The sequence below is a fragment of the Oenanthe melanoleuca genome, chromosome 3 (assembly GCF_029582105.1).
Source record: "Oenanthe melanoleuca isolate GR-GAL-2019-014 chromosome 3, OMel1.0, whole genome shotgun sequence".
NCBI classification, from domain to species: Eukaryota; Metazoa; Chordata; class Aves; order Passeriformes; family Muscicapidae; genus Oenanthe; species Oenanthe melanoleuca.
In genome coordinates this window covers 49,516,790-49,538,009 of record NC_079336.1, presented here as the reverse complement: position 1 = coordinate 49,538,009, position 21,220 = coordinate 49,516,790, and the positions used below count along the sequence as shown (strand labels likewise).

Below are 21,220 nucleotides of genomic sequence, written 5' to 3'. Positions count from 1 at the left end.
CTGGGTGCAATTTGCTTTAAAATAGAAATTCCCTCTGCTGCTGATGTTGGACTTGGAGGGCTTTTACTGATAAAAGCATGGCATTGGCTTTTATGAAGTAGCTGATCTTTGGAGATTCATTAAACCTCATTATTTTTTCTTATGCATAAGTGACTGTTAATACTTATGCACTGAATGAGAGGAATGGGAATAATGGAGTTGTCTAAAGCAAGGCTTGACAGTGCTTCTTTTCCTCCAGCTCTCTCTGCTCCTCGTGACTGAGAACACTGAATTGAATTACTAAGGAAAGCCTTGATAATCTCCTGGTAAAATGGTGAGTGCTTCAGGTGAGGCTGCCCAGCACTGCCTTGATTTCTGTGCCTGGCTTTAATTGTGAATCAGCTGTGTGCAGTCAGTACAGCTCCTCCTGGAGCTGCTCTTCCGTGGGAGTGGGGAGGAGGATCTGAAGATCCAGCCCCGTGTCACTCCCCAGGGCACTCCCAGGAAACAGGGCTGTCTGAACAGCCGCTTACCTAAATGGAAAGTAGGGAATTCCAGCCTAGTCCCAGATTTATTTTTCTTAATCTTTAGGAAAAGAGTATGTGGAAGAGGAAACAGTTAACTAATTAGGTGCGAAACAATAGTGAAAAATGTCAGAGATTTCTCTGCTGTGCTGTTGTTACAACCTGCTCGCTGGAAATGGCAGATATTAATATTTTATTGGCTTGAACCTCTGGGGTAGATTCCAGATGTCACTACTTGATCATTGTGAACATATAAGGAAAAATAAATTCTGCCATGGCAATGTTGAATTCCCATCTATGGAAGCAGTTGTTACCAGAAGACAAATGCTCCTGTGGCTTTGTAGATGCCTTTTTTCCCTCTGGTTGTTATTATGCACACTCGACCAATCTGTTTGCAGAAAACATGGACATACAGAAGTAAAATAAAGCAGAAGAAAAGTCACAACATTTCATTATTAAATTGTATACATTAAGAAATAGCTATTTCCTTTACAGTGCTCAATCTAGAGGCTGACAAAGCTCAGAGGTAGAGTTAAAAGAATTCTGCCTGCTGGGGAAAAACCTGCTCCAATGGTTTTGAAAACATGAATCACTTTGTGCCAGTCAGTTTTAAGCAGATGGGTACTGCAAAACTGATGTCTCAATAGTGCTGCAGATTAGGTGAAAGGTGCTGCTCAGGGGCACACCCTGAAAGCCCCCCAAACACATCAGAAGTGCAGGTATGTGCTCTCTACCCACCCAACAGGTGCTGAAGATAACATCTATTAAAGAGGTGGTGAGAATTGGCTGAAAAGAGCAAAGAACAGATAACTTCTGATTTCAAGGGAAAGTCATTTTCTTCAGTTGGATGGAACAATGACTTTTCCACTAATGAATATTACCTGTCACTTAAAATATAGGCTTCAGGTGGAAATTTCAGAAAATTTGCAACAAAAAGACTCAATTTTCAATCTCAGACTCCATTTTCCTTAGAACTGCAGCACTGCAGAGAGCCAAGAATCCTTAGGGCATGTCTATGGAGGACCTTTATTGTGTGCATTATTTAATATGCTATGTAAGCAACAAAAAATGAAGACATATGATAAACTTTCCTCTCCCAGCACTAGGATTTCAATTCATGTTTCCTTCCTGAACTCCAAGGTCAGAGTCCACAGCATGACTCAAACACTAGCTGGAGATCTGGAATCATTGCTATTGCTAAATGTCCAGGGAACACAGACTCTAAGTGTGCAATTGCCATGACATTGTGAACCTATAGAAGTGTATATAGACATAGGATCAACTGAAATCATCTACAGACTGTCTTCTGGCCTAGAGGCCAAATGGTGTAGCACAGCTTATGTTCACACAAATAAGCTCTTTTTCTGCCTCAGAGCAAGATGAGCAGATCCAAACTGGCTATCAGAGATGCTCCCTGGTTTGTGCTGCCTCTGTACCCATGGCCCAACAGAGTCTGGGACAGTGATACTGGTCTGGGCTGAATGCATGACATACTGTCAAAAATGTAAAAAAAAATCCCACCAGGAAACCAGGTACTATGTTAAAGATCATTTGCCTGCACTTTAAATGATCATGACACTGTTATGAAAAGACAAAACATTTCAGGGCTGATGCATTTTTCAAAAGAATCATGTTCCTTCAGAAAATTCCCAATTAGCTCTGATTCTGAGATTGCAAGAGAAACTTAAGATATCAAAAATATTGCGAGCAGTTTTCTGACTCCATTACCTTGGCCTGACTCAGACACTTATTCCAAGAGTTCTAGGGTACACAGTTGCATGAAAGCAAAGGACTTTTAATTTTTTTCTGGAAGGTAAAAGCCTTGTTATGCTGTCTGTGCTAGAAAATGGGGGGAAAATGCAGAATTCATGTCATATAATTGTTCTTATTGTACACACACTAAAGATCAGGGATATCTAAACACTTCCTAGATTTTTATTTTCCTTAGTTATTATTTTTAATGGGGTAATTAGCTCTACCAGACGAACTCAAATTGTGTTATAGAATTTCAGGAATCTATCATTGATTGGTGCCTTTAATACAGGTTCAGTTACAGCTGCTGACATTGTTTATCTTGGGTGAATTTTACAGACCAGATTTTCAGAATCATGGTATTGTGACCAGAACAGTCATGACTAAAGCTGCAAAACAGTTCTTTCTATGTTTTTATAACACTATACTTTTATGTTCTCAATTCATCTTCTGCTCAGGAAGCTATGCTAACAGCACACAATAAATGAAACATGAAGCATACTACCTAAAATATACCATGCAAGTTTCACCACAAATTTAAGAAACAATCATAGTTCTGGCTTTTTCTGCTATTTTTGGTGGGGTTTTTTTTGTTTGTTTGGTTTTTAACATATGTTTATCTCCATAATGAAGTGAGGAAGCTTGCTATATGTTTTATGATTCTCTATGTTCTATGCAGGAAAAAATTACCTTAACTCATAAACTCATAAACTTGTACTTCCAGAACTAGAGGGGGTTTCTTTGGGATATGAAGCAAAATGGCAAATGTTGCTTTTGCATAAAGCAGAACAAGGCAGTACTGTAATATCAGCAGGAATACCAAACATAGTATTCTGAGGTATAGCTGTATTGTGGATGGTGATTTCAATATTTCCAAGAAACAGCCCTCATTTTTCTTGTACCTTCAGAATCAGCTCAGGAATGGGATTGGTGAACCTGGCACTTGACTCTGAATTTTCAGTATGAAGAGGAAATGCTTTTTGTTTAACTACATGTTGTAAAGGAATACTTATGATTACAGAAGCTTGTGCTACTTCTTATTATTGCTGTTCTTCTCAGTACTATTCTTGTATCTCAAAAAAAGCTCAAATAAGCTTTTTCTACCTCGTAAATTCCTTTGTATAGAGGGAAAATCAAATGGACTAGGCTTTTTATCCAGCATCTCCTCAAAGAAAGAGGCTCACCAATACTAAGTAAATAGACCCCAGTCCAGGTCATCTGCTCCATGTTAGCTGGAGCATGTTCACATGCAGCTCTCAGGCTATGACAGTGAAATAAAAACAGGACTATTCCAATACCAGAACTGAGGAATAACCTAAATGCCAGCTGTGGGAGGCGGCAAGTCAGCAAGAAAGCATTACCAGTCAGCACAGCATCCATAGCCCCAGGACAGCCATGAGGCACTGAACCTGGGGATCCAAAATCTCATTGCTCTCTCACATCACTACAGGGTCAGCCAGAATCAGAGTCCCCTGTGTGAAGGGATACATATGAGATGGTCAAAACAGATTCTCAGGAAAATTCCCTCAGGCCTCAAAGTAATGAGTTCAATGTTCAGCTCTTTGTTTTCATAATTCCAACCCTGCTCAAAAAAAAAATTTACATACTCTATTAGCCTTTGCTAGTGCAAGAACATCTATAAGAAGCTGAACTGCTTCTTCCGGTCTCAGCTTATGCTGTTGCTGTTGTCTTTCTCTCCATCAGGAAAATAAACCTTTCAGAGACAATCCTGTTTGTCTTGGTTAGGTAAGACTGTTTAAAGCTGACTTCTCTCTTCTAAGTTGGAGAAAACTTGTTTTCAGATAATTACATAGCTTAGCTTTATACAAGCACAGCTCATTAAGAAGGGAAGTTTTTAGGGAAATGAATGAGTACAATTCTACTGACAAAGCTCTCTACTCATTATGAAAAACATTTATGCTTTTATGTGTAAAATTCAGTTTTCTGCAAGAAGTAGTGAAGAAACGCAGGTAAAATTTGATAGAAGCAATAACAGATAATACATACAGACATAAAAAATTCTCTTATAGCAATCCTTCAAAATACTAATGACATAAGCTTTAGCATTATTGTCAAACAGAAAGAGCAATATAGTGTGCTCTGAGCCAATGTCAAAGATGCCTGAACCTGATGCCTGTCTGCTAACATAGCAAGACAGTGTTATTAACACTCCATAATGATTCATACTCTCTCCACATTGTGCTGATTTTTCCCAGTCCTGCAGTGTAAAAAAGACTTTCTAAAGTACTAATCTATATCATTAAGAATCAATTTTCTTTCAACCATTGTATTGCCCTAGAAAAGAACTTTTGCCTTAATTAAATAATGTTACTTTTCTCCATTAGGTTCAAAGAATCAGAACTTAATTACATGAGCTCTTGCTCCTTTCTCAGACATAAATATTCTCACCACTCTAAAAGCACAGGAAGAGACAGCTGATGTGCAAGGTATGTGTATGAGTATAAACACGTAGAAGAGATGGAGGCTGCTGTCAGAAGGGAGGTGCAGGAACAAAATTAGCAAGGACAAATCTAAGAATGGGCTTTTATGTGCAAGATGTGCTTCCTGCACAAGTGAAGATCTTTATATTGGATAAAAAGGACTGGAAAAATAAGAACACAACATAAGGTTTATGCTGCATTTGGTATTTTGCAAGAGTTTTGCTGCATTTTGTTTTTTCCCAGCACATCACACTGTATGTATTTTGAGCACAGGAATGGAATATGATGGTTTATTAGCAGAACACAAGGGCTACATCAATAGGTGACTCATCCTAAAAATGAGTATTATCCATCTGAGCACAGTGAATGCTGTTACTACAGAACAAGTTCTTAGATTGTTCTTTTGCAGCTCTGTTGAATCTGCCTGTTTAATTTTAGCATTTCAACTTGGACTAGCCAGGGCCAACCTGGCTGTGTTGTTTCATGCCATTTATGAATATTTTGGGACAAAATATTGCTGATTGCCTCATTCCTAATGACATTATTAGTTAGGCAACTTTTATTTTCCATGCATTCCTGTGACTCTTTCCTTCATGTCCCCTGCCTTTGCTGTTTTGCCTCTCCTCCTACAATGCAGTCTGTCATGCTGATATTTCTGCTGCCTGATTCTTTTAGTCTTGCTCTATAATTTGCTGGTGTATCTGGAGGAACTTCTGGCCTTTTTCTCTGCTCAGGTCTTATCAATATCTTTCCAAAAAAAATAAAATTAAAACCATAGAGAGAAAAAAAAAAAAAAAGAAAAAGAGATCAAATGTACTTCCCTTGCAGAAGGCTTGTTTTCCCCTCCTGCTCTAAATGCAGGAGCTTTATAATCTCTTTGTTTAACCTTTGGTGCCCTGCTGATACCCTCTTGATCTCTCACTCTGTGAATTTCAGCTTCTGAGGAGCATCCTGCCTCTCCTCCTGTGCCATGTCTTCTTCTTGCTCCTGAAAATGCCCACTGCTGAGATTATTTTCCACCTCTAGCTTTATAACCTCCATTTCTTCTCCTTAGTTTCTTCCAGTGAAATTCAACTACTTCATTCTCTTGCAAGACTCTCTGTGGCCTGTCCCACCTGACTTGTCCCCTCCTGTCAGTATGAGAGTGCACTGCTGATGAGACACCAGCTTCTTGTCAGCCCCTATTCTAATTATTAATCCTTAAGAGAAGCAGGGAACCTTAATGCTATTCTACTGCTCTAAGTGCTTAAATACATACACAGACCACCTTGCCATAATATTGGATTACTGCAATGTTTAAAGGAATTATCCTGGCAGCATATTTCTGAACTATTTAAGAACCTCTGTTTGTATAGTACAGACAATAATTGGCATGAATTGAGCACCTTGCCAAAGGTCTTACGGTAAGTCTGCAACTGAGCAGAGATTTTGATGCTGGCATCCCAACTTCATAGCTGTACTATTGCATCTTAATAACACAGTCATGCTTCATGATGTTTTAAATCAATCTGACAGCATCAGGGCCTGAAAGGTATTGTGCATGATGCAGACTTTGCAGAAATCCAAACAGTATACATTTACTGTAAATACTATGGATGGGTAATTACATATGGCAAATTTTGAAGCATGAAATAATAATTTTAATGATTGCATGAAGCATATACTCAAGCACAAATACAGGAAGGAACAAAAAGAAATTAGGACTAAAATATAGCACTAAAAGTCAGTGGACAGGATCACTTTGAAAATGGTCAATACTTTTATGTAACAGTTTACTTATAGTTTTATTTATTTGGTATGTAAATTACCATTAATAATGCAGATGCAGTACATAAGAAATGCTTTTCCTCCACTTGCTTTACTGGAATAATATTACACAGTTCATCTTTTCGAGGACCATATAACTAAAACCCAAACTGGCTAAGGTGATGCCTTTGCATTAGTCTTATTCCCATAACTCAGGCACTTATCTCCACTAAAATCAATATATTTTTGAGTGTGCGAGAAGTAAAAGACAAGCATACTAAATGCTTTTAATCTTGTGTTGGCAAATAGATATGTAATTCTGTTACATTTATCTCCAAGGCTGATCTCTAATTTGCATATTTTCAGAGTTTTGATCTACAAATGGGTTTTAATTTGTTGACTTTTGCAAGAACAGACTTGTGGGAGTGAGGGCAGGTCATGCATAATCAAAGAGTAAAACAAAGAAGAAAGATGCAGAGACTCTAAGTTCAATTTCTGTATGAAATGCAATTAACATTATAATTTCCTTGTACCACACAAAGACCTTACTGTACTGGGTGTTCCTGATATTTAGGGGCTTTTTGAAAGATTCAAGAGATTTCTATCTATGCAAATGGTACAGAATCTTATGAAATGAACATGAAAAATTTAGGCATGCTTTTCTCTCTCTTCTGTACTTGGAAAGAGGCACAGAGATGAAATGACTTTCGAAAGAACATTGTGATCAATCTGGACACAGAACCCTCTGACCTGAACTGCAGCTCAGGGCCTGAACTGGAAAGCTTTTCACCTTCTCTTATAAGGAACTGTGGAAATGAAGAAAATTGTACATAGGCTCTGTAGGTAGAATTAGACATTGATAGGTGTGAGTGCTGAGAAGCTGCCAGCTTATAACTCTTCCAGCTGCATGGCAAAAGGCTGGGATACAAATGCTGTTTATACACACAGCCAGTGACTACCTTCAGTTCATGCCAAGACACAACAGAGCTGTATAACCTGAACTGTGTCCCTCCCAAGCCCTGCCCTCCCCATGGTGAAGTGGCAGCTATACCTCCTATTGTTTAGAGGTAGGAGTTTTCAGTCAGCCTCCACTCTGCAAATACTGTACAGAATGCAACTCAAAGAGCTGCAAATCAAATCCCCATTAGTACCACTGACTTCATTCTTTACCTGGAATAATTCTCTCCAGGGATCAGTCATTTAAGTATATCTATCCTTGATAACCCAGTAGGCCTGAAAATGAAATAGCTTCTCTAATGCAAGCAACAAGAATCAATCAACCTTTAAACACACAAGGACACTTTATTGTCTGAAGTGTATGGATATATGAATCATGCCATCACTAGACCAGTTCATTTTGGTAATTTGCAGACATAAGGGCAGACAGAGCTGTGGTCATTGCAAAGCATACTGGGTTGGGCCTGATGCTCAAGACTTGGGAGCTCTGTAAATGAGACTTCTCTGGGAGAGAAGTGTCTAGTGGAGAGTATGTGAACACAGGCTACATTAAGTAACACTGTCCAACAAAAATAGTGAATTAGTTTGGGCCACAATGATGCATTTCTTCTTCATGTATCAGAAAACCTTTAAATAGCTGTTGCTGTCAAAGTGTGATGAAGCTCTCACCTTTGCAGATCCAGCTATGATATTGATCAAGAACTGGTGGGGACAGGAAATGAAGGAGTGGTTCCATGAAACCCAGAATCACAGATCCATAGAATTGTTAGAGTAGGAAGGGACTTCTGGAAATCATCTAGTCCAACTCCACTGACAATGCAATTCCATAGGAATTCCACTGATTGACACAAGGGAAAGGAGGAGGTATGTATTAGAAGGGGGTCTTAGGTATTAGATGATTTAGAAAGTCTGTACCTCTCAAGTACCTCAGCCAATAGGCAAAGAGAGAGGGAAATGTAGCTGGGAAATTAAGACAAAAAGGAGGCTGTCATCTAAAAATGCCCCAAGGTCTCTCTCTTTATTCAAATAAAGTAACAGGACTCCTCTTTCTCCTTTTTCTCCTTTTCTGTAGTTTGTGGATTAATTTTCCTGATACAAATAGTATCTACTCTTCTTACTTTGTGTTATATGTCACTGAGCTTTACCAGTTAATTCCTCTGTTTCCCATTTATCACATGTAATATAGGAGTGAATTCACACTAGCATTTCTACTAGAAAAAAAAAATAGCCACAATGGGAAATGTGAAAGTGATGCAAGCAATAGTCAAGAACAAGGTTTGGAAAATTGACCCATACTTATGCTGTGCAGCTCTTTACCAGTGATTATCACATTTAGAGTAACATGAATGGGAGTACAACACAGATGTAGTTAGCTACAGCTAGCAGATTACTAATGGCTTGTTATTTTGAACCATTACTCTGACTTGAAAAGAATGAGCTTATCCAAAAACACAGCTGTATTTAAGAACAGAAACACAAAAAACCTGGTTGAATCAGGAACAGAATTGAGCTTGAACTAAATTTACCCTGAGTTTCTTGTTCATCATTACATTGAAAAAAAAAATGGCAGAAAAATAGCCAGGTTATCTGTTTTTGAAAGCTTGAGGGTAGGAGGGCTCTGCAGAGGGATCTGGGCAGGCTGGACCAATGGGCCAAAACCAATTGCATGAAGTTCAACAGGGCCAAGTGCCAGGTCCTGCCCTTGGGTCACAACATCCCTAGGCACTGCCACAGGGGGCAGAGTGGCTGGAAAGCTGCCTGCTGGAAAAGGACCTGGGTGCTGGTCAACACTGACTGAACATGAGCCAGCCGTGTGTCCACATGGCCAAAAAGGCCAATGGCATCCTGGTCTGGATCAAGCTTGCACCATGGAAACGTTATGTTGGATATTAGGAAAAATTTCTTCACCCAAAGGTTTGACAAACACTTGAACAGGTTGCCCAGGAAATGGTGGAATTGCCCTCCCTGGAGGTTTTTAAAAGATGTGTAGATGTGGCACTTAAGTACAGGCTTTAGTGTTGGACTTGGCACTGCTCAGTTAAAGGGTTGGGCTCGATGATCTTAGAGGTCTTTTCCAACCAAAATGATTCTGTGAAGCTATAATTCCATGAGACAAGCTTGAGTGATAAAAAATGCTGAGGAATAGATAGATGGAAAAGCTGCCCACTTTTTGGATAGCTGTGAGCTCCATTATACATTTTTTTCACCAATCAAACAGTTTTAATTCCGTATAAATTTTCTGCAGTGCAAAAGTGAATTCTTGTGCTCCTGAAAAAGATTTAAGATCCTGGGTTTTGATTTTCACATAAGAGTAACTTTTTTGGGAGGCAGGGGAAAACCTCTTCCATTGTAGTGTAGTGTCTATTAATTAATATGGTTAAAGACAAATTGATGAGATTTGAGTCCTGTGAACTGATCAGTGAATCTATTTTTACTGTTGGTTTGTCTTTTTTATTCAATTTCATATTTAATTTGGCTTTCACAACAATAGCTGTAACTTGCTATTATGTCACAACTTATACTATCAGGAAAACAAATGTCATGTCAGTAGTTCTTAGCAGAATAATAAATATGTATATTGGAAATTTTTACATGCAGCTATCTTGAACTGACTGCATGAAAACTAAAGTTTAGCTTCATAACTAAACTAAGACATAAAGCCAGGGTTTGTGAATGAATGCCACAATGTTCCACTATTCCAGTAAAGACAAGAAGAAATCCTGAAACGGTGGAGGAATTGAAGTTATTTGAAAACACTTACTGCAAGGAAGATCTGAAGAGAACTGTGAGCCACTTCTATGTACTGATACTCAAGGAAACAGCCCGAGACAGTGATGTAACGATGGTCCTCTGGTGCCCAGTCGGGTGCTGGGGTAACTGAGGTCACGGTGCAGCCTGGCCCATTCTCCATCCACCAAGAACGGTGCATTGAGATGTTAAAGGTCAGAATGAGATCTGTTTCCTGCAGAAGAGCAAGAGAACAATTAATGCAATTAACAATTAAGAGAACAATAGTGGGGATGGCACTCTGATATCCAGTGCCTCAGCAAGCGATTTCACAGCATGCATAAAGAAGCAAAGAGCTGCAATAAAACTGCAGTGTCACATGAAAGTTAGTGGAGCTTGCCTGCTGCAAGCAGAAGTATCTGTACCTTGTCAGGCAGAAATGCTATGGAGCAGAAAAATAATCCTTCAAGCCAGGATCTGTTCCTAGACACCATGCCAGCCTAGACTATAGCAGTCATTTCTGTTGATTGCCCATTTTCCAGTGGATGCCATAAGGATTGATGGCCCATGTTTTGGTGGTCTGATGTACCAAACTCTACAATAGTCCTCCCCAAAATTAATACATTTTAATATACACACATCATCTGCAAAGAGTCTTTTCTCATAGACCCAGTGAAGTAGACCTATGGTAGCTCTACTGAAATACTGGAGAAGATTGAAGAAAAGGATCCTGTGCACTTGCTTGGAGGCAAATCTCTTTACAATGCCTCTCTCTGATTTCTAATTTCCTAGGATCCTGTCAGGAAATGGTGACTGTTGCCTTGTCTAAAAACCACTGGGCTAGTTAAAAAGGAGGGGCAGAGGCGTGCAACCTTTAACTCCCATACAGCCAGTGCGATGGAGTAACTAGTCAGCCGTGCCTTCCATTAGGAGTGCATTTATAAATAGTTCATAAAGGATGAATACATTATTAATATACATCATAAACAATACTGCGGATATTACTTTCATAAATTATATGTGGTTGCACATTACTTGAGGGTGTTACACATAGCTATAACAAAACTATGGACTCTGTGGATTCTGTAATTGCCTACAGTGTTTACCAACATTTTATAAATAATTTATAACTGTAACCTCATTGTAAAGTGTGACTCTCTAGTCTGTGAGCACATGTGCTCAGTCATGCAAAAAAAAAATTGCTTTTAAATAATGTCTTTGCAGAGCCAAACTCTCCCCACACCTAACCTACATTTTTTTTCAGCCTGTTGATGTCATTAATAATTAAGATTCTCATAAAGATTTTAAAATGTAACTATTTAATTAGGCTTATCGTGCCAAAAATAATAGAATGCTATTCTGTAGCAGATAAGTTGTATTCACATTTCCCTCCCTTCAAAATAGCCGTTTTCTCAGTCCCACTTGTTTCTCCTTTTGGCACTAATTTAGGAAGAGGTAAATCCATCCAGAGAGGTTTTGGATAATGTCACATGTCAACTGATCTGTGATTGCACCTGACACTGCCGTGTAGCTTAATGTTTTTTCTCAAATTTCCAGTTCATACCAAAAGTATGGAAATGTTTTACATTAAAAAAAAATCAATCACTACCCTGCATAAGCACACAAGCTATCAGATGGCAGGAAGGACTTTAAATATGCTTGAAATGAATAATTACCCTTCATTCCCACAACAGTCCAATCCAGCAAATAATGAGCTGTATGAGAAAATTTTAAATGCTTCATATGAATTTAATCTCACAACTGACTTCAAGCACTTGTTAGTTTCAATCAAAGCTACAGCAAACATTTCTATAAAGTATGTAAATTGTGCCCAAATATATCTATATATATATATTGATGTATAGTTATAAGTCTTCACCCCCAAAAACCATCTCCTTTCTCTGGATAATTCCCTACTAAAGCCATAGACACTGGAAAGTGCCATTTGTTTCTTGGAAATGGGAATTTTTACCTTTCACCCAGGCCAGAATATTTTTCTTACTAAAGGCAGGGCTGCTACAGCCCCTTACGTAGAACACTGGTCTTCTCACTTGGTGTAAGAAGTTGAAGAATGGACATCTTTGGAGTAACTTTGCTTAAAGTAACAGATTTATTCCTAAATCACTAAAACTGGAATTCATTGTGTTACTGTCAAATGAACTTTCAGCCATTCTAGTTACCATGGAAAACTCTAAACCTCTTGTCTCTTATCAAAGATGCAGCACAAATGAATAGGACTTATTGTCTATTTCTATTTTAGCATTTGCAATACCTTGAGAAGAATGATGATGGACTAAATATATTTTACAAAGTGCAGACTAGGGATGAACAGTGTATTCCTTGAAAAAGAAAGGGATAAACTGGCTTGCAGGAACTGAGTATTTGTTATGCATCTGCCATATGAAGTGAAAATGGATTAAGAGGAACTAAACATAAAAATCAAAACTGGGCTCTGTGGGTAGAATATAATTTCTCTAGAGGCAGTGATTTTTGCTTACCACTGGTTCAGTAATCAAAAACTTTATTAGTTAAAAGCACAAGTAAATTTCCAAGTTACATGGGAAATATAATTACACATTAAAATATTTATGATTACATATGTAAATAAAACTTCACAAAATCTAGCTTTCTTTTATCCCTGAATTTATCCCCAGATGATTTTTTAAAATATTTGCACAATTCCTTTGCATTCAATAGTTTTTTGGCAGTTAAGATGAATGTTGGGATTTGGACTTGTTTTGTTCAGGAATAGTCTTTGAGTGCTTACCAGTCAAAAAAATTATAGCTCTTTATCAGATTTATATTCTATTTATTTCCCTGAATAATCAGTAAAACACTATTCTGTTTTCTTTGATCTTAAAATAGACCTGATACCTCACAAAGAAATGTTCTATTCAATTAATAATAATAATAATAATAATAATAATAATAATAATAATAATAATAATAGTATTAATAACAATCCTACTGAAAGCCATAGCTTCAAATCTTTAATAACTTTGAATCACGTGGTTGAGAAGGCTTTTGAGAAGCAGTTGGTTCATGCTTTTTTTCCCAGTTAGGGAAAAAAAAGTCATCTTCAGAAAGGAAAACAATAAGATGTGAAGTCTGGTTCTGTAAGAATAGACACCATTCATGTCTGAGGTCTGACTTGGATGGATTAAGAATGACAATCGAGAAGTCAACATATAAGTCAGACCTTGCAAATTTCTATCCCTAAAATATCTGGGATCAGAATAGGCATAGAAGGAGCCTATTAACTACAAAGCTGCTGCACAGTTAAATCTCAGGTATAAATTGTTATGTGCTTTGAACTTGCCTATAACTTTCAAGCCATGTCCCCTTTCATGCAACTATAACAGCAGGGCAGTTCCTGTTGCTCAGTATTGAAGGTCACCCAGCTTATGAAAAAGTTTCCCTTAGTGAGAAAACACTTAAGAACTTGAATCCCCTTGCAGAACTGTGGAAGCCAAAAAGGGGATGATGTATCTACCATTAACATCTCTTCTACTGTCAGCATTTAGAGCTATTTTTGGACAAACTCTGCTTGCTATTTACTTTGTTCACTGTTTGAATACAGTTTTAGTGGACATAGACAAAGTCTACACTGGGAGCTGGGGATTTATTATCCTCTCTAGAGTATTTGCCGTCTGTTTCCCTTCCAACATCTGTGGCTCAAACTTTGTTCAGGGAAATGCAGAGAAATGGTCTGATAAGCCTTGAAGCTATGAAAACTAACAAGAATTGTTGATACACATTGGGCAAGCCAATATGTTGTTGTTCAAAGTCTGTATGTCAAGGAAGATTTCATTATCCTAAATTCAACAAACAGCTGCATCCTTTGTGGACATAGAAATATATCTGTAAGGGCTTTATTGCTGATCACTGTGCTGCTTTTGTAAATTCTGCTGGTATTTGTAAAGCTTTTTAGTGAAAATTGGAGCATTAAAGTAGATTTTGATATTCATCAAAAAAAAAACAAACAAAGGAAAACATTTTGTAGGACATCTTTGCTGGCATTCTGAAGATGTGTTGGTATTTGTAGTGGTCAGGAAAAGTACTGCTAGATTAGACAAATATTGAAGTTTGGAGACTCAAATTTCTGAGATTAGGATATGAGACATCTTCAAATTACATCTGTAATTTTATTACATCTTAGTTGGTAAAAAATGTTGAACTCTGATGGTTTTGTACCTATGTTTAATACAGTAGATGGCGACTTTTCCTGGGGTCAACTGCACAGTACATAGCATTTTCTGGCTGAGGACAGCTAGTGACAGAACATGGCAAGATAAAGCTTTGTAAAAGCTGCCAGAAAAAGAATAAAAGCTTCTTTGTAATCAGACACAGCAGGAGGACAGCAGTGCTCAAAAGGAAGACAGATCTTTGTGCGTTGTATTAGTACTAGTACATATTAGCAAGTGTGCTGTCTCTTTGCAGAAATAACAATATATTTCTGTTTCAATGATTTTTGTTGGTTGCAACTCAAAGAATCTAATTCCAAACCATGCCACAAGAGAAAAAGAGGCAGGAATAGTTCAGGGTGATTCTCCTTGAAAGTCCAGGAGACCTTGCAGACTCAGAGAAGTTAATTGTACTGATTTCAATGGCTGTGGCTTGCTCTGTCATGGGAAATGATTTCTTCTATTTTTCTAATTAGGAATTGCTGAAATCTGTGCAGACCTGCCAAGCTTCTGTACATCTTTTGTAAAATACAGCCATGTAACCACCTGTTTCATTTTTCAAACTCAAACTAGCAAGAGCAGGCTGCTTGGAGAGTGAACAATCACACAAGGTTTCAGTGATAAAAGATCAGGGTCTGAAAGCATCTGTAGTTCTGGATGCCTGGGATGCACAGAGACCTCTACAGGCATTTTTTTTCTTCTGTTATCTCACTTTTCCACTAAAACTAACTCCCACCACTAGGCAGTACCGTTTTCTCATGCAAGCAAACTTTTTCCTGTCTAAAGAAAAAATATCTCCTCACCAAAGAACTAAAACTGCTTGTCAGCTGTGGTTCTTTTTTTTTTTCCTTTTTGGAGGAGGGGAGGTTTGTTTGTTTTTTAATTCAAAGTTGATATATTGAAAATAATTACTGTAGAATTGTGTAGGGGTAATGGATATTTGGACATTTAAATATAATTTTTTTCTATTTTGTTGCATCTGAATTGGGTTTTTTGCCTTCCCAATTTTTGTATATGTGTGTTGTTTTCTCATCCATTTGAATTTTTTTCAGTTACTGGAATTCTCTTTTTTAATTTCTTCTTGTGAAACCATTTTGTACCAGTATAGTTGAAAATTTGTTACAGAACCTGATTTATCTATATCATTAATCAATAAGGTTCGACCAGTTTGAATCTACCCAACTTATACACTTCTGAAGTTCATCAATGAAAACTGGCAAAAATTGTCCCTCTGATAGCTTTTCTCAATATTCTGTTAAAAATGCTACAAATGTATTTTAAGTGATTTCCTGTGTACCAATGTACTTCTGAAGGATTTAATTATAAAGTTACTAGCATGAAAGAGATGACTCAGATGTCCTGATTTTCATCTTTGAAATGAAACTAGAATATTATATTAATAAAATACTATAAATAATCCTCAAAAAGCTATACAGAATTTGACATTGTCAATTATTATTCTGTTACATCATACCTGTTAATTATCTTCTGCAATTAATAAAGCTACAATTAATGTTATATTAATTTAAATCTTCATACTTTTCTAGTAGTTAAATATGTACATTGAAAAATCTAAAAATTTTTCTCTGCTCAGTTTCTACTCATTAAAAAAATAAGGTACTTGCTAGGCTCCAGAATATTAATTTAATTAGTTCAGTGACATCAATATTTTTTATTGATATCTTTCTTTAAAAATTTTCTATCTATTTAGTTCTTCAATTAAAATATCATAAAAAGGAAGTAGAAACTTCAGTTTATATTGCAAGATTAATGTGATTGTTACTGCTCCATGAATATTACTATTCCATGAATGTTTTTTTTCATAATTAAACTGAATTTTTTCAGAATGTTCTGGACTAAGATTCATTGAATTATTTTCTTATGCAGAACATGAGAATTTAGCCCTTCACAGCAGCAAGTGTCATTCATCAAGAGAACTAGGATGTTGCAGTCAAATAGAAATTTTAATTTGGCTATTGTACATGTTTAGTGAAGGTTCTAAGAACTTTTTTTTTTCCCAATTTCTTCAATTTTTGGAGGATGTGAGCTTGTGCAGTGATAAAACACTGAAATGGAAAACTGACTAGAGGCACTCACATCCCACAGTAGTAGCTAACTCTGTCAGATTTTATATTTATTTCACACTGTGCAGTAATCAAGGATCTCATTCTGGAATTGAGAAAATTTGTTTAAGGAAATTGAGTTAAATATAATACATTGTTTTGGCAAATTGCCATTCTCTGACAAAGACATCTTATATCCAAGCTCTGATAATGTGAGTGTACAGTGGACAATTTTCCAGGTTATCTGTCCCTGGAATTACCAGATCTCACCTGTGTCCCGTGAAACAAAACTAGCAAAGAATTTTATGATTGAACTAAAATCAGTGTAGTATTGGGTCTCTTTCTGAAGTGAAGTGAATGTTCTGATGGGTTTCCAAACCCTGGTTATTAATACTGAGGTGAAAATGCATGATTATTCTGCTGTCACAATATATTAGTACCAGTTTTTTTATGAGTAAGTCATAATGCTTTTAAAAATGTTTAGTTCAATATACTTTTGGGACTTTTTCCCCCTTTATTTTTAAACAGTAAAGGAATTATGTCTCTTGATTTACTCATGCAAATACACAGATCAATAGTGCTTAGAATTTTCAGACACAAATATACATAACCTCTTAATTCTAAATAAAACCCCTCTAAGCACAAGTCTTGCCTACAATAAAAGACAAAAACTTTCCAAACAATATTATGAGTGATAATGTAAAAAGCAGATCTTTAATGCAAGCTTTCAGGTGCACAAGTATGGGTCTGCACATGTGTGTGATTGGTTTAGTATAAATTTTATAAGGTTAGTTAATTAGTGCATCTAGCAGGTACATCCAAAACCAGAGTAGTCACCCCAGTAACCCACCCTTGTGTCTGCCCCTTGGAATTGCTCCAGGAGTTTCTTTGCCCTATTTCTTGTTATGTCTTCTAAGTTCTAGTGCAAAACAGTGTCCTTGTTAGAATCCATCTTCTTGAGAATAAGACTAAACAGAATTTCAGGAATGTCTTAGAAAGGGTTAGCTTATTGTTCTAAAATGTGAGAGAAAGGGCAGGGCAACTACAAGCTTTATAACTATGCATTAACAGTCTAGAAATCTGCAAGTGCATGAAAAATATTTAAAAAGCAAAAATGTTAAGGCATCACAAGGACATCTTATACTTGGATCATATCCAAAAGACTATGCAAAGTTTCCAGTGAGCTGGGATTACCATTCTGAAGGCTGCATACAGAAAGTTCTAGGCCTTGATTAAAATTGCAGCCTTGATTAATAATTGCATTAATTGTGAAATTAATATCCTTAAAATTATTTTTTTTAGAATAAAAGGTTTACCAAGGTACCAAACCATCTCAAAAATACTTTGCTTGATCATCTCTGTCCAAGGAAAGGTTTTAGGATTGTCTCACATTTAGTAAGGAAGAATGCAGAAATGCATGATGTAGAACTTAAACATCAGAAAGTTTACAGAATGTATGCAGAAAGACATTTCAGCTGATGCAGTCTGTTCAGTGTCCCCTGGTGTTGGCTATAATTTAGTGTTAGGCACTGTAAAACAAAATGCATGTGTACAGTGATAAATTTATGTTTTCTGTTTCCTGTTTTATTATCTTATAAAATGTAAATAATTATCTAGTGCCTGTAGTGTGTGTAGGAAACAGTAAGAAGACTTTGGACAGAGTTCTGAAACCACAAAAATGGTGTTGCTACCCCAAAAAATATGTTAGGAAACCTGAGATTATTGTAACCCAGGTGGGCTTCATGAAATACCAGGCTGAGGTGAAATACAATATAGTGTACATTGTGCTCTAAAGCCTAAATTTCTAGCCAGTGGTGATTTTATAAGCAGTAAGATCTCAGAATCATTAAAATGATGCCTAGATAAGTCAGAAAATCACTAAAAAGGAATGTGGAGTCATCTTTCTCCGTTTGATACACATCTATTCCAAAGTGAATATTTTTGAAAGGCTTTACTTCTGTGGGGAGGTTGCAATGAGCTAAAGCATCAATGTAAAAAGCATAGCTTGTTCTCACAACCCACTTGCATTCTCAGTGCAAAATAAAACATTCAGATTTAAATGGTTTGAATTCCTCTGAAGTCAGTAGAAAGGACCCAGTTGAATCAGAGTGATAAATATTCCTGAAGGGCTCTGGAAAGCTTGTTTTGAAACCTAGGTAAGATGTTGAGCAGCACACCAGCCACAGAGTGATTATCAGGAAGCACAGAAGAAGTGTGGGCTCCCTCCACAGAGCCCTTGGGTGCTGTTCAAGAAATGATGTGGAGTAACTGTGCAGCATCAGACACCTCAGGCTCCTTCACCATAACTAATTCCACTGCTGACCAGGCTGACAGATTTCATCATCCACGGTATTAGATTCAGATCTGAAGCTATGCAACTTTCATGTACCTTGCAAATTTGGGCCAGTAAAAGAAAAGTCAGAGGTCTGCAGAAGCACTGATCAAGCCCAGCATGATGTGCACAAAGCCTGCATGTGGCAGTCTCTATTGCAACACTGATGAATATCCAAGGTTTCTTTCTGACCATTACTTTAACACATTTTACTCCCCAGTATGACTTTTCACCAATTTTAAGGAATTGCACAGCTGAAATCCATCAGGTGATGTGGGAAAACCTGTGTCACAATTTTCAATGTTATGTATGGCAAGAGCTACTTTTGCCTGAGCTGTACCAACCCTACAGACGTCAAAAACCACCTTCAGCTCCTGTCTGAAAGATCCTATTTAGGTTTTTTTCATGCAAAGATATCTGTCACAGGAACATGTTATACGACTCTGATAAACTTTAGTTCATAGAGTGTTTATTCAAGTCCTTGTAGGTGATGAAGGTTATTATTGGAGTACCTAAGGCTAAATCAGATCTGATAAATCAACTTATTTTCATTGTACATGAACTAATTAATTTAGCAGTAGGTGTAATTGCTCTCTCTTCGTGTGGTGTGATATCATGTCACTCAACATGGACCAGAAATTAGTTTTATTAAAATTAATTTGACTATCCAATACCATCATTTAAGTACAGAAATAATAAGATCTAACTTGTCTTGAACACAGAGTGAATTATGTATGTTTTGTACATTGGCTGTTTTCTGTGTTTGAAAATTATTTTAACAAAATTTATTTTAACAAAATTATTTTAAGAAACAGAGTACACAGTTGCTTCTGTTCTAGAGCTGATAATTATTTTTCAGTGGTTTGCTGTTGCATTTTTGGTTTGGTAGTAGTATGGTTTGTCTTTTTTTGTTTTGGTTTTTGTTTTGCTATTAATAGGTGTGTTGGAAAGAATTTTGAATAATGAGACTACTAGGGATGAAATCAATTTTTAACTAGTTTTTGCTTTCAAAATGAAAATAACAAGAAAGTGAACTACACTGTGGAAAATGCATTTCAACATTTTCATAGGAAAATGTACAGTTTTCCAAACTTGAGGTGCTTAGTCTGCATTTGCAAACTCTTACAAGTCCCACATATCCATTGGAGGGGATATGGTTCAAATACTTGAATCAGAAATGAAAAATAAGCTATTCATAAATATATGAAATCTGGTTTATATTCTGGCATTAAAAGTCTCATGGAAACAGATGAAAAGAAACTTAATCACCTACATTAATAAGCAAATGAGCTGCTGCTATGACATGAGAATTGCACCCCTGTAGTAAACCAGAGCCTCCTAAGGACAAATCAAAGCCATTTAAAAAGACTCAGTGCATAACTTTGGATAAATGTATGGGTTATATGACATTTTCAAAACCACCCCCTGAGGAATAATCTTGTGACACCATGCTAGTTTTTTTTTGCTAGTATGGAGGAAAGCATCTCATGTACTGCAGCAATTTAAGCCAGTTAGGTAGTAATCCACAGAGGAATAGCCTGTCCCTCTTGTGCCTCTTGCCTGTGTGGCATGCAATGCTGCTAAAGCCTAAGAGGGCTACCTGCATATATAAGAATTTATGTGTTCTTACATATAATGCAAGAACACCTAAATTTAGATGGCAAAATCACCTCAACAAAAAGATCTATTGCTTTCCTAATCTTATACTTAGCATCAGTTTGCACAAGATATATACCAGCCTGTACAATATGCATAAGATGTAGAAAAAATATGCAGATTCAGTGTGTGGTGTTACAGTTTTGAACTGATGATATGGTTAGGTGGTAAAAAGTAATTTTCCACATATCACATGCTTTCTTTCTAAAACTCTTTACATCAGCTCTCGTTTCCCATTATTTAAGACTCTTTTCCCTTAGATTCAAATATTTTCATCTGATATTTTGTAGAACATATAGTGGGTAACAAATAACTATGTTATTTATTGACAAAGCAAATGCTGTTTGGTCTTGTATTTTCCTAGTGGTCTTGCAGAAATTTTATTCTATTTTTAAGAGTTAAATTAAAATTTATATTAAGAGAAATTATATGAACTGGTTAAAATCTAATCAAATTGCTTTTTACTTTATGTGTTAAACAAATGGATAAGAAATATTTTAGAAAAGACAACAAAGCAAACCCTGTTAATTGAAGAGTAGAATCCAGTACCCGGCAGGCATTCTTAAAAATTAATTCCTAGATCAGCTATGTTTTAATGACAGTTCACTGACAGCTCATGTCAGCTGTCAGCTGCACTGTTGCTGAAGTTATGGTTGGATGCTCTGCTTATGTTTGGATGCTTTGCTCCATCTCTCAGGGCTGTGGAAAAGGGAAGATTGGCTTTCAGTTAAAATTTACATTGAGTGCCCAAGAGTGTTTGAATGGATGTGAGGGGTCTCTGGCTCTGCTCTCTAACAGGACCAGCAGCAGTTTGCTCCTTTTCAGTGAGAATGGAGCTCTTCTCTGTGGCTGAACACTG

At 36.8% G+C, this 21,220-nt stretch overlaps 1 protein-coding gene across 1 annotated transcript in view; it reads right to left on the bottom strand.

Moving 5' to 3' along the window:
- The window catches only part of NKAIN2 (sodium/potassium transporting ATPase interacting 2), a 506,767-nt gene that overhangs the window by 66,436 nt on the left and 419,111 nt on the right, over positions 1-21,220 (bottom strand). Inside the window, exon 4 of the mRNA XM_056488624.1 lies at positions 10,161-10,361. Coding sequence (XP_056344599.1) covers positions 10,161-10,361 — 201 coding nt within the window. The remainder of the gene's footprint in view (positions 1-10,160; positions 10,362-21,220) is intronic.